The 27,684-nt window shown below is 39.5% G+C and overlaps 1 protein-coding gene across 4 annotated transcripts in view; it reads right to left on the bottom strand.

Annotated features, from left to right (window-relative positions):
* Window positions 1–27,684, bottom strand: part of PDS5B (PDS5 cohesin associated factor B) — a 100,674-nt gene that overhangs the window by 62,821 nt on the left and 10,169 nt on the right. For all 4 annotated transcript variants that reach the window (XM_052671124.1, XM_052671121.1, XM_052671123.1 and 1 more), the window contains exons 2-6: window positions 15,707–15,832; window positions 13,053–13,256; window positions 8,520–8,606; window positions 8,336–8,433; window positions 6,488–6,614 (exon numbers count right to left, since the gene is read on the bottom strand). In XM_052671124.1, the coding sequence (XP_052527084.1) occupies window positions 6,488–6,614; window positions 8,336–8,433; window positions 8,520–8,606; window positions 13,053–13,256; window positions 15,707–15,814 (624 nt within the window). In that variant the 5' untranslated portion in view covers window positions 15,815–15,832. The remainder of the gene's footprint in view (window positions 1–6,487; window positions 6,615–8,335; window positions 8,434–8,519; window positions 8,607–13,052; window positions 13,257–15,706; window positions 15,833–27,684) is intronic.

The raw sequence follows: 27,684 nt of genomic DNA, 5'->3' as shown, positions 1-27,684 counted from the left end.
AATAAAAAACACAATAGTTTATTCACTAGAAAACAGTTTAAGAGGGTAATTTTGTTACAGAGCTCATCTATAAGGAAGTAAACTTTATTTTAGCATCATGAACAGCAAACAAGATGCACTGCCACACTCAGACATACGCAGGTAATGCATATGTGCAGTTCTGTGTAGCTATCTAAATGAAAAAGATTTCACAAAGAAATTGAGAGTATTAGGCCTGCAATTCAAAAAGCTGTACAGAAATGCAGGCTTCCAGACAGCAGTGGGAAGAGATTAACATTTCCTGTTAAAATAAAACAACAGAAGCCTTGCCTCCTGACAGCTAAGTCGAGTGACTGAAGTCAGAAGACAAGGAAGATCATGTCTGAAGCATTTACTTTACTCAGATCCAACAGGGAAAGGTGAACAAAATTGCCACTACTAGAAAGACACCAGAATTCTTACAGAAAATGCTAACAACAAGAATCACCAAAGCCCAGCCTGCAGTGAATCCTACCTCCTTGTGAATATCAGTGAGAAATAAAACACCCACACTACTTCCTCACTTTTGCAGAAACAGATCAGCTACAGGAAGACTGAAACATTGCTATCACATCACACCAGGAACAGAAGAGATATGAAATTAAAGCCATGCTGTAACAGAAGCAGTTCAGCAATCAAGTGTTCTTTGCTATTAATATTTTTGTGATTCTATAAAGTGACTTACCATTTGAGGTGGTATTTTCAGGAATAGCAGTTATAAAGTAACCAAAGGAAAGCCAAAGCATATTGGTAAAGTTACTGCAGTTTAAGTCTCTTCTTTGAGACGTGCTGAAAACATCCTAAGATGATCAGGACTCTCAGCAAAACGAAGCAAATGGTTCTAACACTGGCCTCAAAATGAGGTATCTCAGAGGTTGCCAGACATTGAAAATGAAAGGCTTCATTTCAGTCTTTTTTATTCACAATTTAAAATTTTGAGTACTTCTCTTCCTGAAGAAAAACAATCATCCCTAGTTTTTATCCTTGCAATATTTCCCCATAGAGAAATGAAAAGGGGACATAAGAGTCAACACCGGCAGTCTCTTTACAAAATTTGTCACTATTCCAAATGCCAGAAAAAAAAGGAGGTTCTAATATGAAAAAAATAAGAAAGTACTCCCACCTGCAGTATCTGCTTTTTTCTATTTTATCAGAATTGTGACTCTTCAGGAAATAAAACACATACACAGCCACAGTAAGAACTGTGTACCACTGGCAGTTACTGTTCCAATCCTTCTTGACTGCCACAGTTCACCACACCAAAGCCAAGACAGCAGCTTTCACCTGGGCAAGGGTGAACACTGTATCTTGAGCAGGATCTCATCTACATGCAAAACAGGTTCTGAACTGCAGTCTTAGCACAGCAAAGTTTCAAGAGGCAGATCTGTTTTGATTTACACTAATGACATTTTCCACTTGCATCTTTCACACAGCAGCTGATACTATGGAAGCTGCCATTTGCACAACTACTGATAACCAAAATGCTAAAAATTTAATAGAAGTTCTTGCAAGCAGCTGTAGGAAAGAACTGTCTAAAAGAACAGAGATCTTTCATAACTAAGCCATTAAACACCAGATCTCCCAATACGATAATGTTTGCTGGGATAAGGGCTAGAAGTAACAGTTTCCAACGCTGAGTAAATTACTCACGTTACACTCCATTCTATCTAAAAAAAATAAAAATAAAAATAAAGCTGCCAACAGGCAAAGGAAAGTTCTTTGCTGAAGAACTACCTTTTTCCTCCAAGCCTCATGAACTTAATTCTGCTGATAGCCAGAAGTCCTCAAATGTCCAAAAGCTGTATTTTTTTAAAATAAATGACAAAATGGGATGAGGTTCAACAAGGCCAAGTGCCGGTCCTGCACTTTGGCCACAACAACCCCATGCAGCGTTATAGGCTTGGAGATGAGTGGCTGGATGAGTGTGAGGAGGAAAGGGACCTGGGGGTGTTGGTTGATGCTCTGCTGTACATGAGCCGACAGTGTGCCCAGGTGGCCAAGAGGGCCCACAGCATCCTGGCCTGCATTAGAAATGGTGTGGCCAGCAGGAGCAGGGAGGTGATCATCCCCTGTACTCAGCACTGGTGAGGCCGCACCTCAAGAGCTGTGTTCAGTTTTGGGCCCCTCACTACAAAAAAAGACACTGAGGCTCTGGAACGTGCCCAGAGAAGTGCAACAAAGCTGGCGAGGGGTCTGGAGCACAAGTCTTATGAGGAGTGGCTGAAGGAGCTGGGATTGTTCAGTCTGGAGAAGAGGAGGCTCAGGGCAGACATTGCACTGTACAACCTCCTGAAGGGAGGCTGTGATGAGGAGCGGTTTGGGTTTAGGTTAGAAATAAGAACTTCTCCCAAAGAGTGGTCAGGCACTGGAATGGCTACCCAGGGAGCATTCCAGGACAGTTGCTGTCCCTGGCAGTGTTCAAGAGCCACCTGGATGAAGAGCTGCAAGATGTGGTTTAGAGGTTTGTGGTAGCAATGGTGATGGGAGGATGGTTGGACACGATGACCTTGCAGGTTGTTTCCAACCTTGCGATTCTATGATTCTATAAAGTTGTCTTAAAAGCACAGGAAAAAGTGCTCACCTCCCTTTTACAGCTTCAGGACAGAAGCAAAACCAGGAAAGCAGCATTGCCCCAGTTGAAATTAAAACATGAGCAAACTGAGGCAAAACAAAATTGATTGGAAGATGTTCAAGAAGCCTATCTTGTTAACTAATTTAATAGCCAAATTTAATAGCCATAAAGGTACTTCAATCTTCTCATGAGGGTTTAACCTTCTCACAAAAGAGAAACACCATTAGGTAAAATCTGACTTTAATTCCTTCTTTTCCTTACCTTAAGTTCTCGTATGGCATCAGTATCTTCCACAAGTGTAAAACTCAAGTTTTGTCAAGCCATTTTTTATACCTGTTCTCTTCCAGAATGCCTGAGTAACTTGTGCCACAGACAGAACACGACAGCAGGCTCTCTCACAGCATGGCAGGGACATTTCTGTGGTTATACAGGCAAGGCTCTCCAAGACAGTTTGCCAAAAACCAGTCATGTAGATACAATGGGTTTGGCAGTGGCAGAAATACAGACCTACTGATTTTTTTTCCCCAGTCACTTTTTCCAGTTGTCTCATCGAGTCCAATTTAACGCAGCTTAAAGCAATTAAGAATGAAAATAATTTGTACTCATATTTTAAAAGGAGAAAACAAGTGCAGGGCGCTCATCTTTTTCTTCAAAAAGGAAGTGCAGCTGGCATCAATCTAATCCTTACTTTTTACAACATCTAAATTTCATTCCTAGAGTTAAGGCTGTATATCTAGAGCAAATATTCCTAAAGAAATACATTTTTTTAAGTTTTTTTTTTTTTAATTTGAAAAGGGTATTCAATTTTATTCCTGCTAACCAAGGACACAGCAGGGGAAGTTGCATCCAAGAGCACTTTGCAAAGCAAATTTAAATGGATCCTCTAGATCTTGTGAGGGAGAAGGAGGAGACAGGTTTTTAAGGGTGGCTGACAATACAGAAAAAGCAGCTGAGGTGTTGCCAAGATAGATAGTACTAATTATTAAGCAAGTTTCTAATAGAGACAGTTAGGAATTTAATTGTCAATATCACTTTTCTGAGAAGATAAGCACGTTCATCATGTCAGATGTGCAGTGTGGGATTCCCTGTAGCACTCCTGAGGCTGAAAATGGAACAGTTAAACACTCCAGGAAATGAAGTACAATTTGCCTGCTAACACTGCACAAACACAGAACTGTTTACAGGTGCTAAAATAAAGACTTTATAATCTGAAAGGGGCAATTAAAAAACTATTAATTTGTCTTGCATTTTTATATTGACTACTTCTCCCTTGGTTCCAATATTTTCTGGGTTTAGTTCACTATTTACTTCATTGCCTTTTAATGTAATCCTATCAAAAGATTTCAATGGAATCTGTAGAAAGAAAGAAGAGCCAAACCAGAAAAAGATGGTTGAACAGCAAAGAAATTCAGAGGTGGGCAACAGTCCAAGAAATTGTGTTGTTCTATTATCTGATATTTGCTCAAGTCAGATGGAACATCTGAGACTACTTCAGTGATTACTAATTATGGCAGAGAGACATTTGATAACGTCCCATTCTCAATATGCATTCCTCTGCCTGAATTTTGCAGTCATCCTGCTAGCACCACTGTTTATTACTTGCTACACAGATCTACGGCTTGTATTCAGCACTTCTCTTAGGAAGAAAAAAGCAGCACTGACCTTGATTTTTAAGTACCGGTAAGTGAAGTAACGGTTAGTAAATTAGAAATTTAATTACTATAACTCTTAAAAACATTCAGGTAATTTTAGAATCAAAACCCAGCCATTGGACCTTAGCATCCAGGGTTCATAACTACAGAAACTGCGTGAACTTTCTCTTCCCAAAAGACACAGAAGGCTCCTTTGATAAAATACACAGATCAAGCTCCTTACGTTTTCAACTTAGTGCTACCCAGTGGAACTGCTCATACACCTGCAGTCATACCACCAGTACCATTACTGTTCCACAGTACAATCACCCAATTCACCCCACAGTCCCTCACGTGTACAACCATCCTCCTGGCTGTGTTGAAAATACAGTTTGCCCACGTCATTTGCAGTTAACATAGCTGCCTTACACCCAACAATTCCTCATCTAATCGTTTTCAAATCTGAGGTAGTAACAACTCTATGCTTCACTCACTCCATCAAAATTATTCTTTTGGTTCCCAGGGAATCCAACCAGACAAGGATTTACTATTTACCATCACACCAACAATTCCCATTGTGTCATTTTCAGTGGGCAATCTGGTTTTTGGACTTCCCCCCTCCTATAACCCATACAGCCCAGTAGACATCAATCAAAACTCTTGCCTTTGGCAGGCCTGAAACCTAATTGCTCTGATGTTTCATTAGTGGAAAGATTCTCACAATGAATTCATTACACACTTGCACCTCACCACTTTCTGCAGCCACTACACAAACTCTAAAATCTTACAATGTTATACACAGAAATAGAGATGAAACACAAATACAAGAAACTTCTTTCCATTAACATGAAAAAGGTTAAAAAAAAAACTTAAGTTTAAAGTAATCAGAACACAGACTAGAGTTACAAAACTGCTTCAGTTAAAAAGCAACCCATGAACAAGTACCCCATCCCAGCAGCCAGAGTTTTAATTAGAGGTAAGAGAAAATACAGAACTCCAATTGCCTTTCCTATTCAAACATTCCCAGTCCGTAACTTTAAATCCACTAGGAAACAAAACTGTTTCAATGCTGGAGCCAAACAAACAGCATACAAATTACTCAAAAATCTTGATAATAAACTTGAATCGTAAGGACAGTGCAGTCAAATCATTTCAACACACATCACACCATGAAACAAATAGCAAATGTCTAACAACTGAAACAATGCAAATTGAAATACTTTGCACACTCCTGCTTTTGTTTCTTGTATTCCACGGTTTTATTTTGTGAATCTGAGTTTTAGCCACACAATTTTCATTTCTGGCACAAATGTACTCCCTGGAAGACACAACTAGAAAACTTCTCCAGTTGAAACAAAACCCAAGATTATCCTAAATGGTCTTTCATTGTCAACAGAAAAATAAATCATGTGCTGCACAAAACACTGAGCATCTTACAAAAAGTTTATTCAGATTCTCCAGATACATCAACATCCCTCAGTTCACTGCACTCAACTCACTCAACTCCAACACTTTTTAGAAGTAACAACTAAAAAAAAAAAAAGCATCTTCACTGAATTTTTCAGGAAAAAAATAAGCTGTCAGGTGATACTATTCCAAAAACTATCCCAAATCCTGCTAAGTACACAATTCCTACATAATTTCCCAGAAGTTCTCAGAGTCTTACAAGTCTTCTTGACTGTAACCTAACAGATTTCAGCAAGACCTGGCTAGTTTTCAGAATAAAAGGTCTGTTAAAGGTCTACAGTTAATTGCTTCTCACAGTTAATTGTACAATTTATTTTTAATCATTTTTTATTTGAAAACCAACCACCACTACTCATTAAGGTAAGACAGCCACTGTTTCTGAACACAATTATTTCTATGACTGTGTAAAAAACATGCCAATGTGCTTCTAATGACCCCCCTGCTCAAGACAGCACAATGTTTTGAATGGCTGATACAGCATTACACTAATTGAAAGCTTTCCAAAGGACACATGCTCCTTCCATACAAATGTCTGGCAGCATTGGCCATGTATCATAAGCTATGCATAAATTCATATGACATTAAAGCTTTAAAATGACTTTAACTGCTATTACTTTGGCTTATGCCACATGAGTCAAAGCAATAAAGTGATATTAAATTTCATACTTATTAAAATTGGTTAACAAAAAGATTATATCAAATAATAGGAACATACTTGCTACAGCTATTCTATCAGCAAAATCTAAATATCTGAATACAAGACAAATCTTAAGAACGATTACAAAACAGTAACTCTTACCTTATGTGCTGGCACTAGGTTAACTAACACTGTATCCAACAGCTCCTGTGACACAGTATCTCCCTCACAAATGATAGAGCTCATTAGATCAACCATGTGCATATGTACTTTTTGGTTATGTCCATTGCTGAAATCAAAAACAAGAATGCTCAGTGTACTACCCACATAAAGGACAAAGTTTTAATCAGAATATTTTCCAAGATGATAACAAATCACAGATTCACAGAATCACACAGAATCACCCGGGTTGGAAGGGACCTCAAGCATCATGTACTTCCAACCCCCCTGCCTAGCAGGGCCACCAAACGTACACATTCAGATCAGGTTGCCCAGGACCCCGTCCAACCTGGCCTTGAACACGTCCAAGGACGGGGCATCCACAACCTCCCTGGGCAGCCCGTTCCAGGGCCTAACTACTCTCCTTGTGAAGAACTTCCCCCTAACATCCAACCGAAATCTTCCCTCCTTCAGCTTGGATCCATTTCCCCTAGTCCTGCTGTTGTCAGCCCTTCTGAAGAGTTTACTCCCCTCCTGGGTGTAGGTTCCCTTCAGGTATTGATAGGCTGCAATGAGGTCACCCCGCAGCCTTCTCTTCTCCAGGCTGAACAAGCCCAACTCCCTCAGCCTGTCCTCATAGGGGAGGTGCTCCAGCCCCCTGATCATCTTAGTCGCCCTCCTCTGGACCCTTTCCAAGATCTCCATGTCTTTCTTGTACTGAGGGCTCCACACCTGGACACAGTACTCCAGATGGGGCCTCACAAGAGCCGAGTAGAGAGGGACAATCACCTCCCTGTCCCTGCTGACCACCCCTCTCCTCACGGAGCCCAGGATCCCAGAAAACAACCCATGGAATACCAATAACAATAATCAAATTACAAGTGTTTTTTTAGAACTACTGAAGTTTCTGGACCGCATGCAGTACTTTTCATGGGGTTCATTCATTCTCAAATCTCATGCCCTCGTTTACAACTGTACTAGAAAGGATCGTATCAGTCCCCACCACAAGAATAAGACAGAATACTAAGAAGTTTTTCTCCTCTACTCAACACAGTTGAGTTCACATCTGGAGCACTGTGTCCAGTGCTGAGACATAGATGCTGCACTGCAGTCAGTCCAACAAAGGGCAAGAAACATGATTTCAGACTGGAACAGCTTCATAAAAGAAGCAGTTAAGACAGATGGCTTTTTTTTTTTTTTCAGCCTCAAGAAGCAAGGGTTCATGGAAAACTTGTTATATTTAAATACCTGATTTAGGAAGTAAAGATGTCAAAACCAGACTCATCTCAGTAATGTCCAGTGACAGGACAAAAAGCAATGGGAATGAGTTGAATGCTATTCAAATGGTAACACCACTTAAACATACGATATTTTATTAATTTCCTAAGTGTGAATGAACACTATTAACAGCTTGCACCAAGAGGCCACTGACCCTCCATCTTTGAAGACAAGCTGGGCTAGCTGACCCTGCTGAGCAGGGAGGGGTGGACTAGATGATTTCCAATTGTTCCTTCCAGCGTCCACTATCCTGTGTGCCACATTTTTACAGCAGGAATCCTCCAGTTCTCTTATATTCTCTTATATTGTATCATTCACCTTCAGTTTCAAGAAAAGGGTCAAATAAATGCAGTAAGAGAAAATGAATGCAACTTTCTCAGAAGAAAAGAATTTGCTGTGTATCTTGTTTAATTAAAGCATGTGAACTGACACCTACTTCTAGTTAAACTGAATTGGAGGTTAAACTGAATTGAAAATTAAGCTTATGAATGCTTAAAGCCTAACAACAGGTTGAACATCTAAGTTGGAAACGACTTCTCAATCATGCAATAATATATTTGTGACAATACTTACTTTATTACTGAAAACAGTGTCCTGTACAGCTGTGTGAAAATCTCATTGCTGTCTTCTAACTCAAAACATATGTTATAAGACTTCACCCAAGCAATGTTCTAAGTTGAAAAGGGAAAAAATAAAGCAGTTAAAAGATAGAGTTTAAAAATAGCATTTAAACTTCATATTAAGGTATCAAGCTTACCTCAAGTAAATAAAAATATCGATTGAATTGGGGGCTTTTCGTATCTTCTAAACCCTTAAGTTGCCTTGTTATGAACATAAATATATCCTGAAAAGAAAAGAAGTTACATTTAATCAAATGACACTTAAAACTATAATAAACTACCTTTTGAAATTATTAATACTATTCTTCAGTAAAAAATACATAGTAACAACAGAGCCACTATTTTACTGTCCTGAAAGAACGAGATCTACAAAACATCTCAAGGAGTCATCTTAAAACACTTCAAACTTTTTACAAAAAGAATTGAGAAGTTTCATTTTTCTGAGGAAGCAAAAGGATTTTCTTTTCCAAATAAAAACAGACAATTTGATAAGTAAAGCTGCAGTTGGCTCACATGCCCTAGAAGACAATGTTATTCACAAGGACAATGAATTCTAAATTTGTACCTTATGCTGCAATGGGTTTGAACAGGAGAAAAGAAGAAATAAAGCAGTAGCCAACTGGAGCTTTCCTAAGAGCACTACAATACATTTATACCACAGCATTCGTGCATTTTTCCACCACAGTGCTACTGACAGACCACATCTCTCATAAAAGACCTTCAAAAACAACAAAGTTTCTCCTGCTTTCCGTATTTATTTTCAGCACAGAAAACATCAAAAAACATCTCTCAAAATAAATCCAGGCAGGTTGTAAGGAACAAGCAATCAATTAAGAACAAAATGGAAACAGAGGAAGGTACTCTGCTTAAACTCATCCTTTTAAACTACTTCTTATATTTGAATAAGGAATAGCTAGAAATTCCTAGCTACTATTTTAAATCGAAAGACTGAGGAGTACACATCATCATCATCATCTAGCAACAGTGTTCACAGCCCCAAGCATATTCCTAATAATTTGGGTACAATTTAATTATAAATTGTATAAACTTGCCATTATAAATACATGAAAGCCTCACAGTTCACCATGAAAAGTTCCCTTAGAAGAAAGGAATTGTGATCTACAAGCAATTTTCACATTAAGTTGCCTAAATACACAAGAAAAGCTCATGAGCCTCTCCCACACGCTTAAGATTAGAAAGCTTTTCTGTTACGTTTTCAGATGACCATTCCACCTTGCCCCCAACCAAGAATGATGAGATGGAGTGGAGATGAGAATATAGTTCCATTTTTAAGGCTACAAGTACAAAATCCAGCCTTAATAGATAAGCCAAGCATTTACTGCTCTAGGTAATAAACAGGAATTAGAATTCACATCACCACCACTTGGTAAAAAAAAAAAAAATTAATAATAATAATTCTAAAAGTACAAGAAGCATGTGGCTCAAAGATGCAGCTTTGTGGAATTGAAGAAGACTTTAGCTTTGATGTGTTAACTAGGGATGATTAGAGGAGTTGCCATTTGGTTCACGCTTCAGATCAGTTACAGAGCACACGAATCACTCTGTGGTTGAAATTAAACCAGAATACGCAGTTCAAAGGGTGCACCTTGTGGACTCCTACCACTAAAAAGCATTCAGTCCATAGACAAAGACCAGCCTGAAGGACTCCCTCCCAAAGGCAGTGCCTGAAGCACTACTAGGCCAGTAGCCCACGGGCAATGAGCTCTGTTATCTGAAGAACTGACAGGCCAGAAGGCACTGGGCAGTCTGGCAGCCACACAAACTGAATCTCAAGGAAGGTTAGAATTCAACCAAACAAGAGAAGGAGCATCTAGGAGAATGCCAAATATAAGAACTACTTCATTTTAGAGATCACTCTTTATGTATAACGATTCTTTTTTTTTTAAAGCATTACTTGTAAAAGTTGTGTTAATTTAGCAAAGAATCTGTATTTTTAATCCTGCAGCTCAGTACACAGCATTCAACAAATTGCAGACTGCAATGAGATCAAAACTAGTTTTCCTGGTTTTGTTTGCACTGTATATGAATATAGACACTAATGAATACTGTGCAGTAAGTCTAACATCTGAATGCTTCACAAATAATAAAGTCTGAAAAAACTAACACACGTATTCCTTTCTTCCCCCTCAATTCCTGTTTTAAAAGGCAAACTAAATTGAAATATAACTGCCAATTTTAAGTACCCGTTGTGTCATGACCCAAAGCTTTTTCTTTTTCTGAGCACAGAGTACAGTATTTGAACACATTTGTACACACAAAGCACAGGATAAATCGACTTTGGCTGCAGCTCAGAAATCACAACACTTCCACAAATTTGTCACTACTCCTCCACATGGTAAAGCAGGCACACATTACAACCCCAACTTCAAAACCACAAGTGTGCATGCTTCAACTTTAGGAAGAGTATCAGATGTTTTCTGTGGATTGTTGTCTTGATACAAATTAACCAGACAAAGGCTTCAGCGTGCATCAGAGCCATAGCCTGCAAAACAGCATACATTCAGATGCTCGACATTCTGCTGCTACACACACCCTCACCTATTTCCATTTTAGCTGTGTCAAGCACACCATCCCTAAGCCTAAGCAGTTCCCTTTGACATAAACCAGCGATTACAATACCTCCACCCCAGAAAATTAGAACTGGGCTCCAGGCTTTCCCCAGCCTTCACTTAAAAGTTTTCATATCCCGGAGGAGCAGCCCTACTCCAGTTCTGCTTTTACCCAGTTCATGGCATTTTCCATCTCTATTGTTAAAGACCTTTCAACACTTAGTGAGGCATTAAAGATTTATGCTGAGGATACACATAAGAGAGGGGGACCACAAATCCTGACCCCTTTTCTGTGGAGCTTACACATTGTGCAAATGAGATAAAGAGACGTATGAAGTCAGAATAAAAACCTCAGATTGATGTTTTCCCCTCTCCAAAAATTAACCATTTCAGCACTTCCCTTTTTCCATCTTCACTTTGGATGCTATACTTACAAAAGAAGATTCTGAAAGCTGCACTATAGGCATGATGTTAAACACTAGATAAAAATAGTGCCAAGATAAAACCCAAGAGGAAGCGTTCTTCCTCTTACCTCTTTGTCTTAAGGTGGAGGGAACTCTTCAACATATGTATCAGAGCTTGTCCTGCAACCACAAAAGCTGTGTTCAGCGGAAACTGGGGTTTGCAATAATCTACCTCAACAGTCCCAGGCAAAGGTCTGCCGTTTGCCCTGTCTTTATTTCTCAAAATGTATTTAGAAATGTGCATCAGGAGTTCTAAAATCTACACAGATTACAGAACAGGATGCTGACAGAGGAAGCCTGTAGTCTGTTCAGAGATCTAAGCACTAGTAGCATGATTACACTGTAAATAAAAGATCAGTAATGTAAACTTCCCAATAATAAAATGTAAATCATCGTAGTACTTGACAGATGAAATTCTGTATGGAGGGTTAGTACCATTTGTTAGCCAAACTCTGAAGGGAAAAAAAAAAAAAAGACCAACAAGCAAGCAAAGGAAAACACACTACTCAAAACTGAACTGAAAGTCTGGGAAACTTAACATCAGACAAAGTCCAGTAGAGAAAGCTCGTTTGTCTGAAGCTGGAGATGAAGTAATCAATAAAAGAGGTAACTTGAGCAAGTATGAGCAGAGGCACAACAATTCAGAAAAATACAGCTTGTAAAAATCCCCAGGTTTCTCTCCAGCATGTCAGGTAAGAAAGCATCAATTTCAATTGCAACTGTAGTGTTGACCTTGCTTAAGAAGCACTTTCAACATAAGCACTAGATCAGAAACAGAGTGATTTCTCCCACTGTAACAGACACACCTGTCACCCCAACAGTTCATTTATCCTACCATGGAAGGGGAATGTGTCTGTACTACACTCGTAAGTCAGGGAGATAAAATGTGGTGGTTTTCAGCATTATTTTCCCCTGCAATATTTTCTGTATAAGTCATTTCATTAGTCTAGACTCAAACTGTATAAGTGAAGTGGGTTTGATTTTCTAAGCCAGAATGAAAATTAGACATCTATTAAAATAAGAGTTCAAATACAACAAAAAAAGCAACGTAAAATGAAAAGTCCTGAAACAAACAGGGCAGATCTCTATTGCCTTTTCAAAGTTGGCATTTCTCAATCAACCATCTCCATCTAGTGGGATCAGCAATGTTTGTAATGCCTGCATTTTCCAATTCACATCAGAAAGTTTCTCTTTAGACAGAAGTATTTTGTTTCAATAGGGCTTATATATAGACAGAAATCCTGTATCCATCTCTTCGTAGTCGAACTGGAAACAACAGACATGTTTGTCTGAGTGAAAGCATTAGCTATCTTGAAAGATATCACAATAAAAGCTATAGATAGAAGACTAATTCTGAAGTAACAGGCCAGTACTAATGAGTCCTAAAGACAGATCAGTAAAACATCTATTTCCAATATAAATCCAAATCCCCATGAGTTATTGAAAGCTGTACTATACATCACTTTGTCCAGTGAGCTTCTGACCTCACAGAATATCCTTTTTCAAGGATCATGTGAAAGCCCTGGACAGCTCAGGCTAAACCAGAAATAAACAGAGCAAAAGAAGTTATAACCAAACATTAATCATTCAGTTGGAAAATTAGGCATGGAAAATAAAAGAGATTAATTCTATTTACCTTTAGTTTGTCTGGTGAAGTGTATGGAGCTTCGGGGGCATAAATTCTGAAAATATCAGCAAGGCAACAGGCTACCAGCAAACGCACGTCTTTGTCAGGATGCTTGAGGAAAAAATCTGAAGCAAGATGTAAAGCAAGATTTAGGTACAGCTCCTTTTCTTCTTCAGAGTCCTGGTCCATATCCATGAAAGTTTTCACAACCATCTGTAAAGAAAGTGTGAAAAGACTTCAATACACACAATGACAAAATGCACAACATCTATCAGAAGCAATGCAGCTGTAATTGTTTGAATAACAGTAGTAAACCCAGTGCCTTATTTTTCAGGCTATGAGATTAGTCAAATTCTCTGCCAACTATCCCAACGGACAGCCTCAGGGGTGACAAAAGTCCAGCAGTAGGCTTCTGCATGTACTTTGAGCAAATATGTCACCAAATCGACCAGAAAACAAAGATACAGAAGGAATCACTGAACAATCTGGAGAACAGCAAACCTTTATTCAAATTGTGCATTTCTCCCTTAAGTATTTAAGTTTCCAATGTATTTTTTTCCTTTTACTTTTTTTCAGTTTTCCAATTTTTTTTTCTCTTCCTATTATCTTCAACACCCGCAACACAAGAAGTAATTTTACGAACAGCAAAGAAAAACTGTGTTCACCTCTATGGAAAGTAATTAAATTTATATATTTAATAAGGTAACAAATGAATACTCAAGTGTCACAAGTGTTCCTGCAACAAGCATACATTTTGTCATTCTAGAAATGAACCTTCCATTTCTCTTCCCTAACAAGATGAAATTCCGTATTGATAAAAAAATGTAGTCAGCTTTTCTCCAGAGCAAATCTGTCACAGCACTTAAGGAAAACAAAGTAAAACAAGACAGTTTTCTTAGCACGCTTTTCTAGTTTCTGGCAAAGCAATGAGTTACAGAATTCCTGAGCCTGAAATTGCACCCAGACCACCTTGATTTACGCCCCTGGAGCTTCCACATGTGGTCCACATTTCTTCACCCACTCAGTTTTTCTGGCTCCTACATCCTCCTACAGTAACAGGCTTTATCGTTTTGTTTCAAATAATTTATGGACAAGTATGCTATTAGATCGCTGGCGTAAAATATGACTCATGCCATGATCCCTCAGCTCCTGCATATTAAGAAAAACTTTCCTCACAATATTCACCATTTCCAAAAACATTTATCACCTTTGCCTTTTCAGTCCCTATCTCTGAGCATTTGTTTTCCCTTCCTGCTTTCCAAACTCACTATAACTTGGAGGACAGGTTGATCAGCAACACAACTTGCCAAGTTATGCTAATATATGAATTCGTTCTGCATATTTTATTCTCAGACTGCACAATAATTTGTGTTTAGGTAAATGGATTGTCTCCACTTAACAAATAGCAAATTACCTGCTTGGAATTGCAAAATCTACAGAGGAGAGAGCTTCTTCCTCCATACTTATGTGAATTCAGCAGAGAGGGAAATGAGAAAGTTAACAGTCTTTATCTGTAAACTTGTTTTCCTTAGCTCCTGCAACTGTGTTTATAATGTATGTGCACACACTTGTGGTGTTTTCAACAGCCTGGATCATCCAATTCAGTACAAGGAGGACACGCAGTTCACTGTCTGCGTAACCATGAATGCAAAGCCAGCATGAACAGCTGGTCAAGAAACATGACATCCTGCAACATACATTTATCCTGCAAAATTGACGATTCAAGGACTAGAAATACACGCCAGCAAGTGAAGATACAAGAGAAAAAATATCAGTAAGAACTATAGGCATTTTTAAGAGCTAAAAAAGCAAAGTCAGCACTATCATCTTTACCTATGATTGACTCCCAGCAGGAGAAATTATGAACATTGTATTCTATTAAACCTAGTAGAATGCACTACAATACCCATCAATTAAATTCCCAAGGAACAGAAAGGTTAATGCTGGAGGAAGGAATCCTTTGGGGTTTCTAATTGTTTTGTTCATTTACTAGTAATACCAGGCAACCTGCACTTCAGGAAAATTCCCAATTAAGCTTTTCCAAATCACAGAATGTGTAAGGTACTGCTCCCAGACCTGTTTCTCATAGCAAGCCCATGTGATGGGCTTCCCCTCTGCATTACACTAATAAGTCTGCCATTCTGTCAAAATACACGGGTAGATCAAGAACAGGAGCAACATCATTATCCACCAAGTATTTCCATTCTTTCTGTAGGGTTAGGCCAAAGAAACTGGTCAAGAAAAATCAGGAAACTTAGTATACATTTACACTAATAATCAAAGTCTTTATTATTCTCATATTAGCCTCTATAAAGCAGGTTTTATAATCAACCTTGCAAGGAGCACAAATGCTTGTATGGAATTTATTCTGATGTATCCGCATTCTTTCCAAAATTAAGACCCACCCCCTTTCACATTTTCCAGTATTTTTGTCTCTAAAAGCACTGACTTATTGTACAAGTGAAATAAAATTTAAGTATATGAAATTATTATTACATATTTTTTTTAAACTCTTTCAAATATATTTGGACCAGTTATTGCAGGAAAGCAATCAACAGAAGGCACAACAGCCAACAGCTTCCTCCTTCCAAGCATAGAAAAAGTTTTGCCCAAAAGAAAACATGAATAAACATCACGGAGTTACTGGTAGCGTTTTTACTAACCTTTAGCCTTCTCACCATCTCTTCTTTAGATATTTTATCAGAGATTTCTTTGACTCCTGGAGGATATGTGATTTTCCCATCATTGGCTCTCGTCTTTGAATGAGCCATGATTTCACAATTTTAAAACTGTGAGGGAAGAAGAAAAAAAGAGTCAGTATTAATTATCTACTTTATGCTTACCTTTTCTGTCCTGCTTTTAAAAGCAACTGTTTAGATTTGAAGGGTCAAAATCCCATTAAAACGTTACAGAAATAAAACTATATAAGTGAATAGAAAATTGACAAAATAGACTTTTTCTTCAGATTGTAGCTGGCAGCAATGGTTTTGACATTCAAGTCGACTGTCCTACAGTACAATAGAACTTCCAAGATGTACACAACTGAAAAGTCCAAACCCTTCGTTCCTGAATGTGTTTGATCATCACACTTAGAGATGCAACCAAGTAGCCTGTTTGAACTGTTACAGCCACTTGTTGACAATAAACTCCAGCCAGCACAGATCTTACACTCTCTGAATACAGACATCTAGAGTGAACTTTATTTAGAAAGCATAATTAAACCATAGAATCACTCAGGTTGGAAAAGACCTTCAAGATCGAGTCCAACCACCACCTAACCATCCTACCCTAACTCTAACAACCCTCTGCTAAATCATGTCCCTGAGCACCACATCCAAACGGTTTTTAAACACATCCAGGGATGGTGACTCAACCACCTCCCTGGGCAGCCTATGCCAGTGCTTCACAACCCTTTCTGTAAAGAAGTGTTTCCTGATATCCAACCTAAATTTGACCTGGTGCAACTTGAGGCCACTTCCCCTTGTCCTCTCACCTGCCACCGGTGAGAAATAGAGCACAATTTCCGCAGAAGTCTAAAGAGCAGTGCTTCAGAAGTGCTATGCATCAACAATTTTAATTTGCAGATACTGCATTTTCAAAAAGTTTTATCACACCCTGAAGAGAGTGATAGTAATCTAGATAAGCAATCTATAAGGGAATGCAGTAGGCACAGGAACAGAGAAAGCTCATTGGAAGCCATTCCTCTATGCCATAAACCCAAGTTCTTAAACAAATAAGTGCAAATGAGCAACAATATCTTATTCCTAAATTCCAGTTCTAAAGACAACTCAGCTATTCAGTCCCTTAATTTGTGCTTCAATCATTTCAGTCACCTAATCCATCCTGAACTATGCAAACTTCTATTGCAGTAGAGAAAGAAGATGCACATTACTCTTCTACTTCAAGACTGAAAGCTGTATTTACATAAAGCAATTAATAAAATCAGACAACAGTGAATAAAACTAAATGACACACGTTGGGATAATTTATTTTTTTTAATAGATATCATGCAAACGCAGCCAAGAATGCAAAAATAAAAATAAAGGAAACTTTTCTCTCTCATTACCTTGCCCCCACCCCATTTTATTAGTCTGAAATACTTCCTCCCAGTGTTTGCCTTCCTGAACTGTGCAATCCAAATGAGGCATTTTTTTCCTACTAACCTCAAATATAAGACATAGAACTCCTCAGAACCATAACAACAGAACTGACCAGAATTTGCAAGGAGAGACAACACAGTAGTAGGTCCCATAAGAGGACAGCATAACCTGCCACAGTTGAGACACACCTAAATCAATGTCATCCTACAATGAAAGAAAACTGGAACATGAAATAAACTCACCCTCCCATGCCCCAAACACCCCAACCCATTCTGTACCCCTTGGTTCACATTTCAAGATGACAAAGTAAGTTACAGGTTTTTGCTTATCCTTCAGTAAGCTTTCATCAAACTGCTGCTTGTAAAGAATGCACACAGTATAACTTTTATTTTAGGAAATGGGGAAAATGAATCAAATGAACATAACCACACATTTCACCAGAAAGTTAACAGCTTTTAAGAAATATCTGGGACACTAAGCATGAAAAAGAAAGCCCTAAATGATGCAATTATCCACTTTTCTTTACTGAAAGAAAAAGGTCATTTAAGGCCACAGCTAAGAGCTGACAACTGCAACTTATTTTACAGTTCTCAGTTCAAACACCAAGGTTTGCTATTCGGTGTAACAAGCAGGAACAAAGACAGGTGTATTTCAGTATAAAAGGTCATCAACAAGTCATCACGAGATTTATTTACTTTTTCATCCTTCACCTGCACATCTCTGGGTAAAGCTGCTGAGCTCACTTCCCACATCATCTATTATGTAAGCCACGTACCAGTGTCACCTCGCCTTCCAACATACAAACTGAAGGCACTTGACAGGCATGATATGCAATGCAATTCAATAGCTACACAGCAGCCAATGCTGTTTGTCTTCTCTTTGTACAGACATCTGCAGGGCAGTTGAAATGACTTCTACTTACACTCATAGTAAAAGCAGACAGTGAGAAAGTTGGGGGATGAACAAAACTCAGTTAAGTAACTTTTTCTAATACTCCCAGGAAAAGGTGACACCCCTCCAATTCCTATTGTATTTCTTAGTGTACTGTCAAGACAGTAAGCCTAGAACTCCTCAAAAACATAAAAACAGAGATATGACCAAGTTTACTTTTCTTGCTGTTTGATGTAGATCCCCCATTGCACCTTCCAGACGGGATGCTATACACGATGCAAACACGTATCTTAACAGTTCACCATAGCAGACAGGAGCCTTGCTGCCTTCACTCTAAGAATACTCTGACAGCATTCAGTGCTTTCCTGGACCAGCCAAACTCACCAATTCAAAAAAAGAAAAAAAAAAAAAAAGCCTAATTGGTTTTGAAAAGCATGTGACATGCATCAGAGCCCATTCAAAGGAAGGAACAGGAATTAAGGGAACTGGGGATCAAAACCTCCCCTTTCCAGTGTCAGGCAGCTGTCAGATCAGATCAACTCGGTTAAAATTTGATTAGAATATGGTGACATAGCCCCATTTAGAGCACTAAGAAATAATTTAAGACAAACTTGTACATTGTGGTCAAAGTTGAACTGTTTGGCTGACACGTCCTACTGACACACAAAACAAGCTTTTGGCAACCAAGTTCCAACATGGAACATCTGCATTTACATGGCAAGGTTTTGGTAGAAGAGGATGGCAGAACTGGCCTCTGTGAGATGAGATGGCTGCCCCCACGTTGGCCAGAGCCAGCTCCAGACAGCTCCAAAAGGGACCCATCGGCCAGAGCCACACCAACCACTTGCTCTGATGGCTTCACTGTGAGAGTGCATTTAAGAAAGGGTAAAAACCATCACACAGCTGCTGCTGTGTGAGAGGAGTAAGGGATGGGAAAACCAGGAAGACAGAAGCAGCCCTACAGCCCCCAAGGTGAGTGCAGAAGGGGACAAGAGGTGCTCCAGGTGCAGAGCAGCAGCTTCCTGAAGCCCACATAAGGCCTTTGGTGGAGCAGGCTGTCCCCCTGCAGCCCATGGGCACCACACAGAGTGCATCTCCATGTGCAGAGGGCAGAAGCGGGTCCCAGGCCAGAGCTGCAGCCCACAGAGGACCCATATTGATGGATTTGTTCCTGACAGGAACAGACTGCATGCCATGCAAAGCTCAGGAAGAACTGCCGTCAGTGGGGAAAGACCTGTTTGGAGCAACTGAAAAAGAAGAGGAAGGAGCAACAGAAATGAAGCATTATGAATAGACCACAACCCTATTCCCACCTCCCTTGTGCCCCTGGATGGGCAGGTGTGGAAAGGAGGACGAAGAGTCAGGAACAAAAGGAGTGAAGATGAGACTGCAAGAAGGCGGCATGGAGGGAGGAAGGTGACATAGTTATGTCTGTGTTTCTCATCATCCTGCTCTATTTATAATTGGCAATCAATCAGCCTCCCCCTGGTTAAGTCTGGTTTGCCTATGACAGTAATTAGTCAGTGATCTCTCTGTTTTTATCTCAACCCATGAGTTTTCCATTCTTACTCTAACCCCCTGTTCAGCTTAGGAAGGGGACTGAGAGCAGCATGGTGCGCAGCCAGCCAAGGTCAACCCACCACAACATCCCACACCATCAAAAAAGCAATTACTGCCAAGATTTTTCTTCCTCAAGAAATACAAGTTCAACTGGAAATTATCAAAATGAACCACTCTGTTTAGTTAGAAGGAATGGTCAGCACTTTTTGAATTAAAACCACTTTGTCCAATTTGCCTCCTCCAAGGAACTGACTCTGAAATTCACAATGCACGACTTCCACCACTGCAGGGCAGCACAGCTTTCTGTAGCACAGCAGTACTGATCAGGTTGGAGCTGCCTTTCCATTGCAAGTTGAGATTCAGAAAATACATTACAAGATATAGGTGCTAGATTTTTGGTAGGAACAGGTGTATGTAGGTGCTGGGCCAGCAATAATTTTAATTTAGCCTCATTTTGCACCTACAACAAATAATAAAGCCTGACAAGTCTACAGTTGAATATTGTACATAACAACATATAAAGGGAGCATATAAATAGGAGAGACAGTGGTTGTTGACAGTGATAAGCCAAGGGAGAATGCTTTTAAAATGAGACGGGAGCTTTAGGTTAGATATTAGGAGGAAGTTTTTCACTCAGAGGGTGGTGATGCACTGGAACAGGTTGCCCAAGGAGGTTGTGGATGCCCCATCCCTGGAGGCATTGAAGGCCAGGCTGGATGTGGCTCTGGGAAGCCTGGTCTGGTGGTTGGTGACCCTGCACATAGCAGGGGGTTGAAACCAGATGATCTTTGTGGTCCTTTTCAACCCAGGCCATTCTATGATTCTATATTCTGAATGAACCTAGCATTTCAAATGTGAAATGCACTCCTTATGTAGAAAGCAGTGGGACAATTTGAGCTGAGATACTGGATGCTGCTTCTTTCAACACAGAAGCATTGCTGCTACTATGCCTTGTAGACATGAAATCAGGAGACGCATGAGCAAGTCTCTATGTCTGAAGAAGCACATGGCAAAACGGGTGCATACAGAAAATGCTAACAACTTAAAAAGTGATTTTCCCCTTGTTGGATACAGAAGAAAGGGAGTATATAGAAAACTACTGCAAGAAAAGCAACAGAATTGATAAAAGATACATTCTCTGTACAAGGATAACTGGAGAATTAAAGCATTAAGAATTGAAGATGCATTCATGCATTTATTGCACACTGAAACAGAATGGATTAATCATCCATTTCCTGTGTGAAAAAAAGTTAGATCAAAAGATCACACCTAATGCAAAATTCTAAAAGCCAGCCAGAGTGTGTTTACAGAACAATTCATTACTCTAAACAGAATTCATTAGTAACAGGTGGCACTGCCAAAACGTGCCCAAATTCAAGTAAGTGAAATAGCAATGCTTAGTTCTGTACAGGATTAGCAGGACCCTGTAGTTGCCCAATTCCAGGTGAGGAACTTCACTGGCCATGATATTAAATGTTAAGGAGCCTGATATTCAAATTGTTTCTATGCAGTATTTAATCTTTCACCACTAATCTAAATACATATACTCTACTTGCTCATCACCACAAAACAGATTACACACATGCAAAAACAACTTGGATTGACATCCTGCATGTTAAGTACCTCAGCAATATATTTTACAGGTCAATAAATATCATTACAGAATATTAAGTCAACAACCTAAAAGGTGGGTTTAAAGCACATTCAACTTAATTGTATTTTGTTTGGATGACAACTCCCACTGTCTGTGGTGACTTAATTAACTGTGCTAATCATTAAATAAACTATGCCTTAACACACATGAAGTCATGTGTCAACAGTATTTTCACAGAGATCATACGTGCTTAAATCTCAATCCTTCAAGTATTTTCATATGTACCTAATCCAAGAGAAGAATCATGAATCCTGGATCCTGGGATCCTGGGCTCCATCAGGAGAGGGGTGGTCAGCAGGGACAGGGAGGTGATTGTCCCTCTCTACTCGGCTCTTGTGAGGCCCCATCTGGAGTACTGTGTCCAGGTGTGGAGCCCTCAGTACAAGAAAGACATGGAGATCTTGGAAAGGGTCCAGAGGAGGGCGACTAAGATGATCAGGGGGCTGGAGCACCTCCCCTATGAGGACAGGCTGAGGGAGTTGGGCTTGTTCAGCCTGGAGAAGAGAAGGCTGCGGGGTGACCTCATTGCAGCCTATCAATACCTGAAGGGAACCTACACCCAGGAGGGGAGTAAACTCTTCAGAAGGGCTGACAACAGCAGGACTAGGGGAAATGGATCCAAGTTGAAGGAGGGAAGATTTAGGTTGGATGTTAGGGGGAAGTTCTTTACAAGGAGGGTGGTTAGGCCCTGGGATGTTGTGGATGCCCCGTCCTTGGACGTGTTCAAGGCCAGGTTGGACGGGGTCCTTGGCAACCTGATCTGAATGTGTATGTTTGGTGGCCCTGCTAGGCAGGGGGGTTGGAATTACATGATGCTTGAGGTCCCTTCCAACCCGGGTGATTCTGTGATTCTGTGTGTGATTCTGTGAATCCAGCTCTAGCAAATTCGTCTATCTGCAAGTGTGTCTACTGCCTTCAAGCCTCCCCAAATTCAGAACTCTAAACTTAAAAACATAACAATAGAACCATAGAACGGTTTGGGTTGGAAGGGACCTTTAGGATCACATAGTTCCAACCCTGCGCTATAGGCAGGGATGCCTCCCTCTAAACCAGGTTGCTCACAGTGCCATCCAGCCTGGCCTTGAATGCCTGCAGGGAGGGAGCATCCACCACAGCCTCATTGATCAAGAATAATGAAATTGGTGACATCTTCATAACTTCCAAGAAAAAGTAAAATAGTCACCAACCCATTCTCTACAATCCAATGCTGACCTCCCCCCCATCACAGGCCACTCCACCAGCAAGATGAAAAGGAATTAGAAGGAAATCCCAAGAACATTTTCTCTACGTTGTTTCACAGAATATTGTGAGGAAGTCAGAACTTCTCCACCTCGTAATCCATAACAGAGTTCACTCTATCGCTCCTTTCCTCTGTTAGCATGCCATTTCTGTTGACTATTTCTCTATTTTTGCACCCTCGGTAGGTATCACCCCTGCATGAATAAAAATAGGTCGCTACAAACGCTTTAAAAGCAGTAGCTTCATTTCAGCAACACAGTATGTGTGCAGAAAGTGGTCAAGCAGTAATTTACAGAGAAGATAAAAAGTATTGTGGGAGAGATTAACCCACAACATGCACAAACGGAAGAGGCAGACATCTTTCTCTCCAACAGGGTTGTTAATATTAAACACAAACAATTTAATGTTTTAAGCCATTTACAGAAAGACTGCTACATCCTGTTAAAATCCTGCTATGCAGAGCTGATTGACAGCTGACCAAGGTGAGAAGAGACTTGTTAGACACTTACATTATAAAAGTGCCACTATATTAAAACCATTACCATAATAAATCTTCTACTAAGGAGCTGAACTCCGCTATAAAAAGCGACTCCAAGCTGAATGCTGATGGATACTTTTCAGCTTGGAGTAAAATAGAAAGCTTCAGCACTGAACCACGTATAAGTGAATTTACACGAGCATATTTTCATACTTGCTGAGATAGGTCTGCATCAACACATCGCATTCTCTTTTAGAAATACGTTACACTATTCACTTGTATACTGTCAAATCAAGATACTAGTAATTATTCACAGTGCTGAGAAAGTGCTCGGTCCTATTTCTGCAAGGCAGCACTGTACACAGTAAGGACTGATACGGGAAGAATTTACAGAAACCACTAATTAATGCTCTTCTGCAGTGATGAGACACATTGCAAGACTGAAGCAACACACCCAGCAGGAAAGTGATATGAGAAGTACCAGGTTTCCATGATGGAACTTGCATTAGTGGGATTCCTTGGACAGTCAATACTTGAGTGATAATGCTTGTTCAAGCTAGGAAGCACTGCACTTTTCAACCTTATGTTAGAAAACAGAGTGAAGAGTGTTAAGTTTCTTTATCCATGAAGTGTTTACTTAGTTAGTTACTCAGAGAGTGGTCAGGCACTGGAATGGCTGCCCAGGGAGCTGCTGGAGTCGCCTGGCGGTATTCAAGAGGCGCCTGGATGAGGAGCTGCCAGATCTGGTTTAGTGCTTGTGGTAGCAATGGTGATGGGAGGATGGTTGGACTATGATCTTGTAGGTCCTTCCCAACCTTGTGATTCTATGAATAGGTGTGCAGGTAATAACTACAAGACATTAATTGGAAAACCATTTGCAGAGAAAGAAAAAGCAGAAACAGAGCTAAAGGAATAGGGACTAAGAAAAATATCTATTTGTATCACAAAGTGGAAAAGAGTGTAGACCAACAAAGTCGGCTAGTAAAACGGACACCTGCAATGTATTGAAAAATATCTGGGGAAACATCAAATCTCACTGCATGTTTGGGGGTCATCTTCTCAAAGTCCACTATATAAAAAGGTTTTTTTTTGTTTTTTTTTTTTAGAAAGTATATAAAAAAACAGACTCTGACCAGGTTCCTGTGCACAACCTTTAATGCAAAGCATGCAATGCTGTAAGGTAATAACAGTGCAATTACAAAAAAAGGAATCGTACAGGAAGAAAAAATGTACAATAAGCCACTGGAATTGGTTTTAACTTAAATGTGTTTGGACAAGAGCACGGCAATTTTTACCTGACACATACTTCAAGCTTTCTGTCAGGTACACATTAGTTATTTTGCTCTAGAAAAACACAATGCCTTAAAATAATGGGAAAAAAATGCAAAGAGGCAGGATGGCACCACGCTCAGGAAATCAGGAATGCAGTTCTCACTTAAATCAGGTTGAACGTAGGGGATTTTGTAGAAAGATGATACTTCCCATGGGTACGAGAAGCAGGAGAGAGGGGGAGAAGTAATACAGGTAAACAAGTCTGAGAGAGGAATAAAATCTTTAACAACCTTCTCATCTTAGCATTCAAATGATGAAATATTTTCACATGCTAACGGCCACTGAAATACAATGAAGTTTTACTGAATGAAGTTAATAGAGACTGCTGACACCTCTTGTCAAATTTTGATGGTATCCATTCATACAACACTCACACATACATATCTTCAGCCACTTCAGCTTTGACCAACTTGGAATAACATAGGTGATACAGCCCATGTAAAAGGTTTTTGGTTGACTGCTAATAGGTTGAGTCATATCCAACAATGCATCCAACACAAAATAAACTAAATTCAACATATCACACATCTGACAGAGCTGTCTTAAGTGCTCATTTCCCAGTCCTATAAAACACAAATAGGACTTCAAGATAGGAAACTACAGAATACAAACACTCTCTACAGATAATTTATTTTCATAGCCATAAGATGGTTTGGGTTGGGAGGAGCCTTTAAGGGGGCATCTACAACTTCTCCAGACAACCTGTTCCAGTGTCTCACCACCCTCATAAAGAATTTCTTCTCAATATCTAGTCTAAATCTACTCTCTTCCAGTCTAAGACCATTTTTCCTCATCTTGTCACTGCATGCCTTTCCAAAAAGTCCCTCCCCAGCTTTCCTGTAGGCTCCTTACCAGAGCTGGAACGCCACTCTAAGGTCCACTCAGAGACAAAACCTACAAAATTGTCTTTATTGTGTTCATGCCTTAAAAATCTCCCTGCTTTGGGATGATTTGAATAGGATTTAGGAAAGAACACGTTCAGAAAAGTACCTAGTGTCTACAGTAAGAGCCTGGTCTAAGCAAGATTAAAATGAAAGTTAATGTATTGGCTTGAGAAGTCTTGCATCCTTATTGCTAATATTAGGACTGCAGAAGAAAAGATGAACTCACCTGTACAGAAGGCTCAAACTAATCAGCACTAAGCTGAAGTGAGAATGTCTGTGTAAAGGCTTATTTTTTTAGAAACACAGATGAGAGCTCAGAACACAGTATAATTAATTATTAAGAAGGACACTGTGGGAGAATCACACAAAACCACAAAGCTCGCTCAAGTCCACTGTATCCACCATTGGTGTGACTCAATCCACATGTACTTTATCTTGACATAGAAGCTTTACTTGTAGATTGCTTTCTGCTGCTATATACGTGCAACCTGCAAACATCCATCCATACAGTGACTATCATTGCTTGTATCTAGCAGCTTAAGACATCACATCACTGATTCTGGACAGGAGCAATTATTATTCCAGTGGCTGTTGAGAGCAACATCTGAAGTAACCACAGAAATTGAAGCCACTTTGGTCATACAGAAGCCACAGAGTTTGGGGCGAAGAAATTCATTTCACATTCATTTTTCAGTATATGTCCACCTTGAGATTCACTTGGCTTCTCTGGGGGAACGCCTTTGATATGCCAGGCCCTTCTGGTGCCGATAAGAAATCTGACATATTGGTGCTTCAAATACTTGAGGACACACTTGCAATCCTGTTTCCATCCCTGGAAAAATGGGGAGATGAATCCAACAAATTGTCAGTATCAGTGGAAACAGTAAGCAAAAATGTTCTGAAAATCATCAGACATTTTGCACAGTGAACCATCAGTATATGGACCACTTGCAGAACAGACCCTTGTGCTTTTTTTCCACCACCAGAACTATCATAACATCCTATCTGTACCCCAGAGGTCTACCATAGTAAGGAGAAGCATGAAATCTGTCCACATGAGCCTCCTCACAAACTAATACTGCATCTAAGATTAGTGCTCTGCATGGGAAATTGGAATGAAATTACAAGCCCTGCTGTTCAGAAAGCCATACACACATCTGCAGAACCAAATCCGCTCCATGCTGCATTTACTTTGGATGTAGGTTATTGGCCAACCTATGTGCATATGACAAAACCTAAGTTAGGCAAACATCATCACAGTATGGAATCATGCAGGATAGGATTCTGCCAATGTTCAGAGATGACAAGTGATTATTACACTTAATAGAGGCAAACAGAACAAAATAAATCTACTATTTTGAAAGGTAGAAACTGAAAACTGATGTAATTTGATTTGAAGATTTATAGAAGTTCAACATTTTGATCATGGGCAAAAACCACATCAATGGTTTTTGGACCATTTGGTCCAAAAGCAATTTGGACTTTTACATTGGTTTTCTCTATTTGAATGCAAGGGAACATTTTTGTATTACTAAGCACTTTCAAATAATCACTTTTTAAAATTCTAAGTAGTAATCATAGGAAATAGGAGTTACATTTAAAGAGTATTAAGTATAGAAAAGAAGACAGAATAAGAGCCAAAGATAGCTACTGTCACAAAGCAAAACAAAAGAAAAAAGATCAGAAAGACTGCATTTTAATAGCAAGTACTACTGGTGACTAAGTATCAAGACAATATTGAAATAGACAACAGTCAGCTGCATACCCATTTTTGAAGGAAAGACAGGTAAAACTTAATTCCCCTGGCATCTGGTAACACTTTATTCAACCAGATGTGACTGTGTCTACGTTAAGAACTTCCCATTTTCAAACCAAAGCATTATACAGACACTATCTTAAAATCCATGAAACAGTGCAGTATCCAAAGCTCTCTAAAGATATTTAAAAGCTAAGATGTGGTACACTGTTAGATTAAGTTACAGTACTCCCTATATTTTCTCATAATAATGCAAAGTGGGAAAAAGAACACTGAGCAGATGTACAACTTTGACATCAGTAAGATTTATAAGTTTAGGAAAAAAGAAATCTGCATTCTAGAAGAAAACTTAAATATAGGCATAAAAGCAACTTAGAAGAACATCAGATCACTCTGGGATAATTTGTTTCATCAGTCTGTGATAAAATATTCTGCATTTTTTCCCTCACATTAAAATCATGTATTATGAAAGCACTAAATTGAAAAGCGTAGTTAATGTGGAGATGGATCGGGTCTTCTTCTGTGAAATACTGAAAGAAAAGAGGGAAAAGAGAAATACTTTTCAGTACAAGGACTGCATCTGACCTGCTAAACAGGAATATATGCTGCAAACCTGAAAGAAAATCACTGTGAGGGGGAAAAAAAAAAAAAAAGCGGAGAGGTAAGCATAGAAAATCACTACAAGATTACACACCAGTGCTATGGAATCACATCACAATATCCAACAAACCGGCACGGACTTCCTTG

The sequence above is a fragment of the Tympanuchus pallidicinctus genome, unplaced genomic scaffold (assembly GCF_026119805.1).
Source record: "Tympanuchus pallidicinctus isolate F22 unplaced genomic scaffold, pur_lepc_1.0 scaffold11, whole genome shotgun sequence".
NCBI classification, from domain to species: domain Eukaryota; kingdom Metazoa; phylum Chordata; class Aves; order Galliformes; family Phasianidae; genus Tympanuchus; species Tympanuchus pallidicinctus.
The sequence above is the reverse complement of the archived record's forward strand: the minus strand, read 5'-3'. Positions and strand labels throughout refer to the sequence as shown.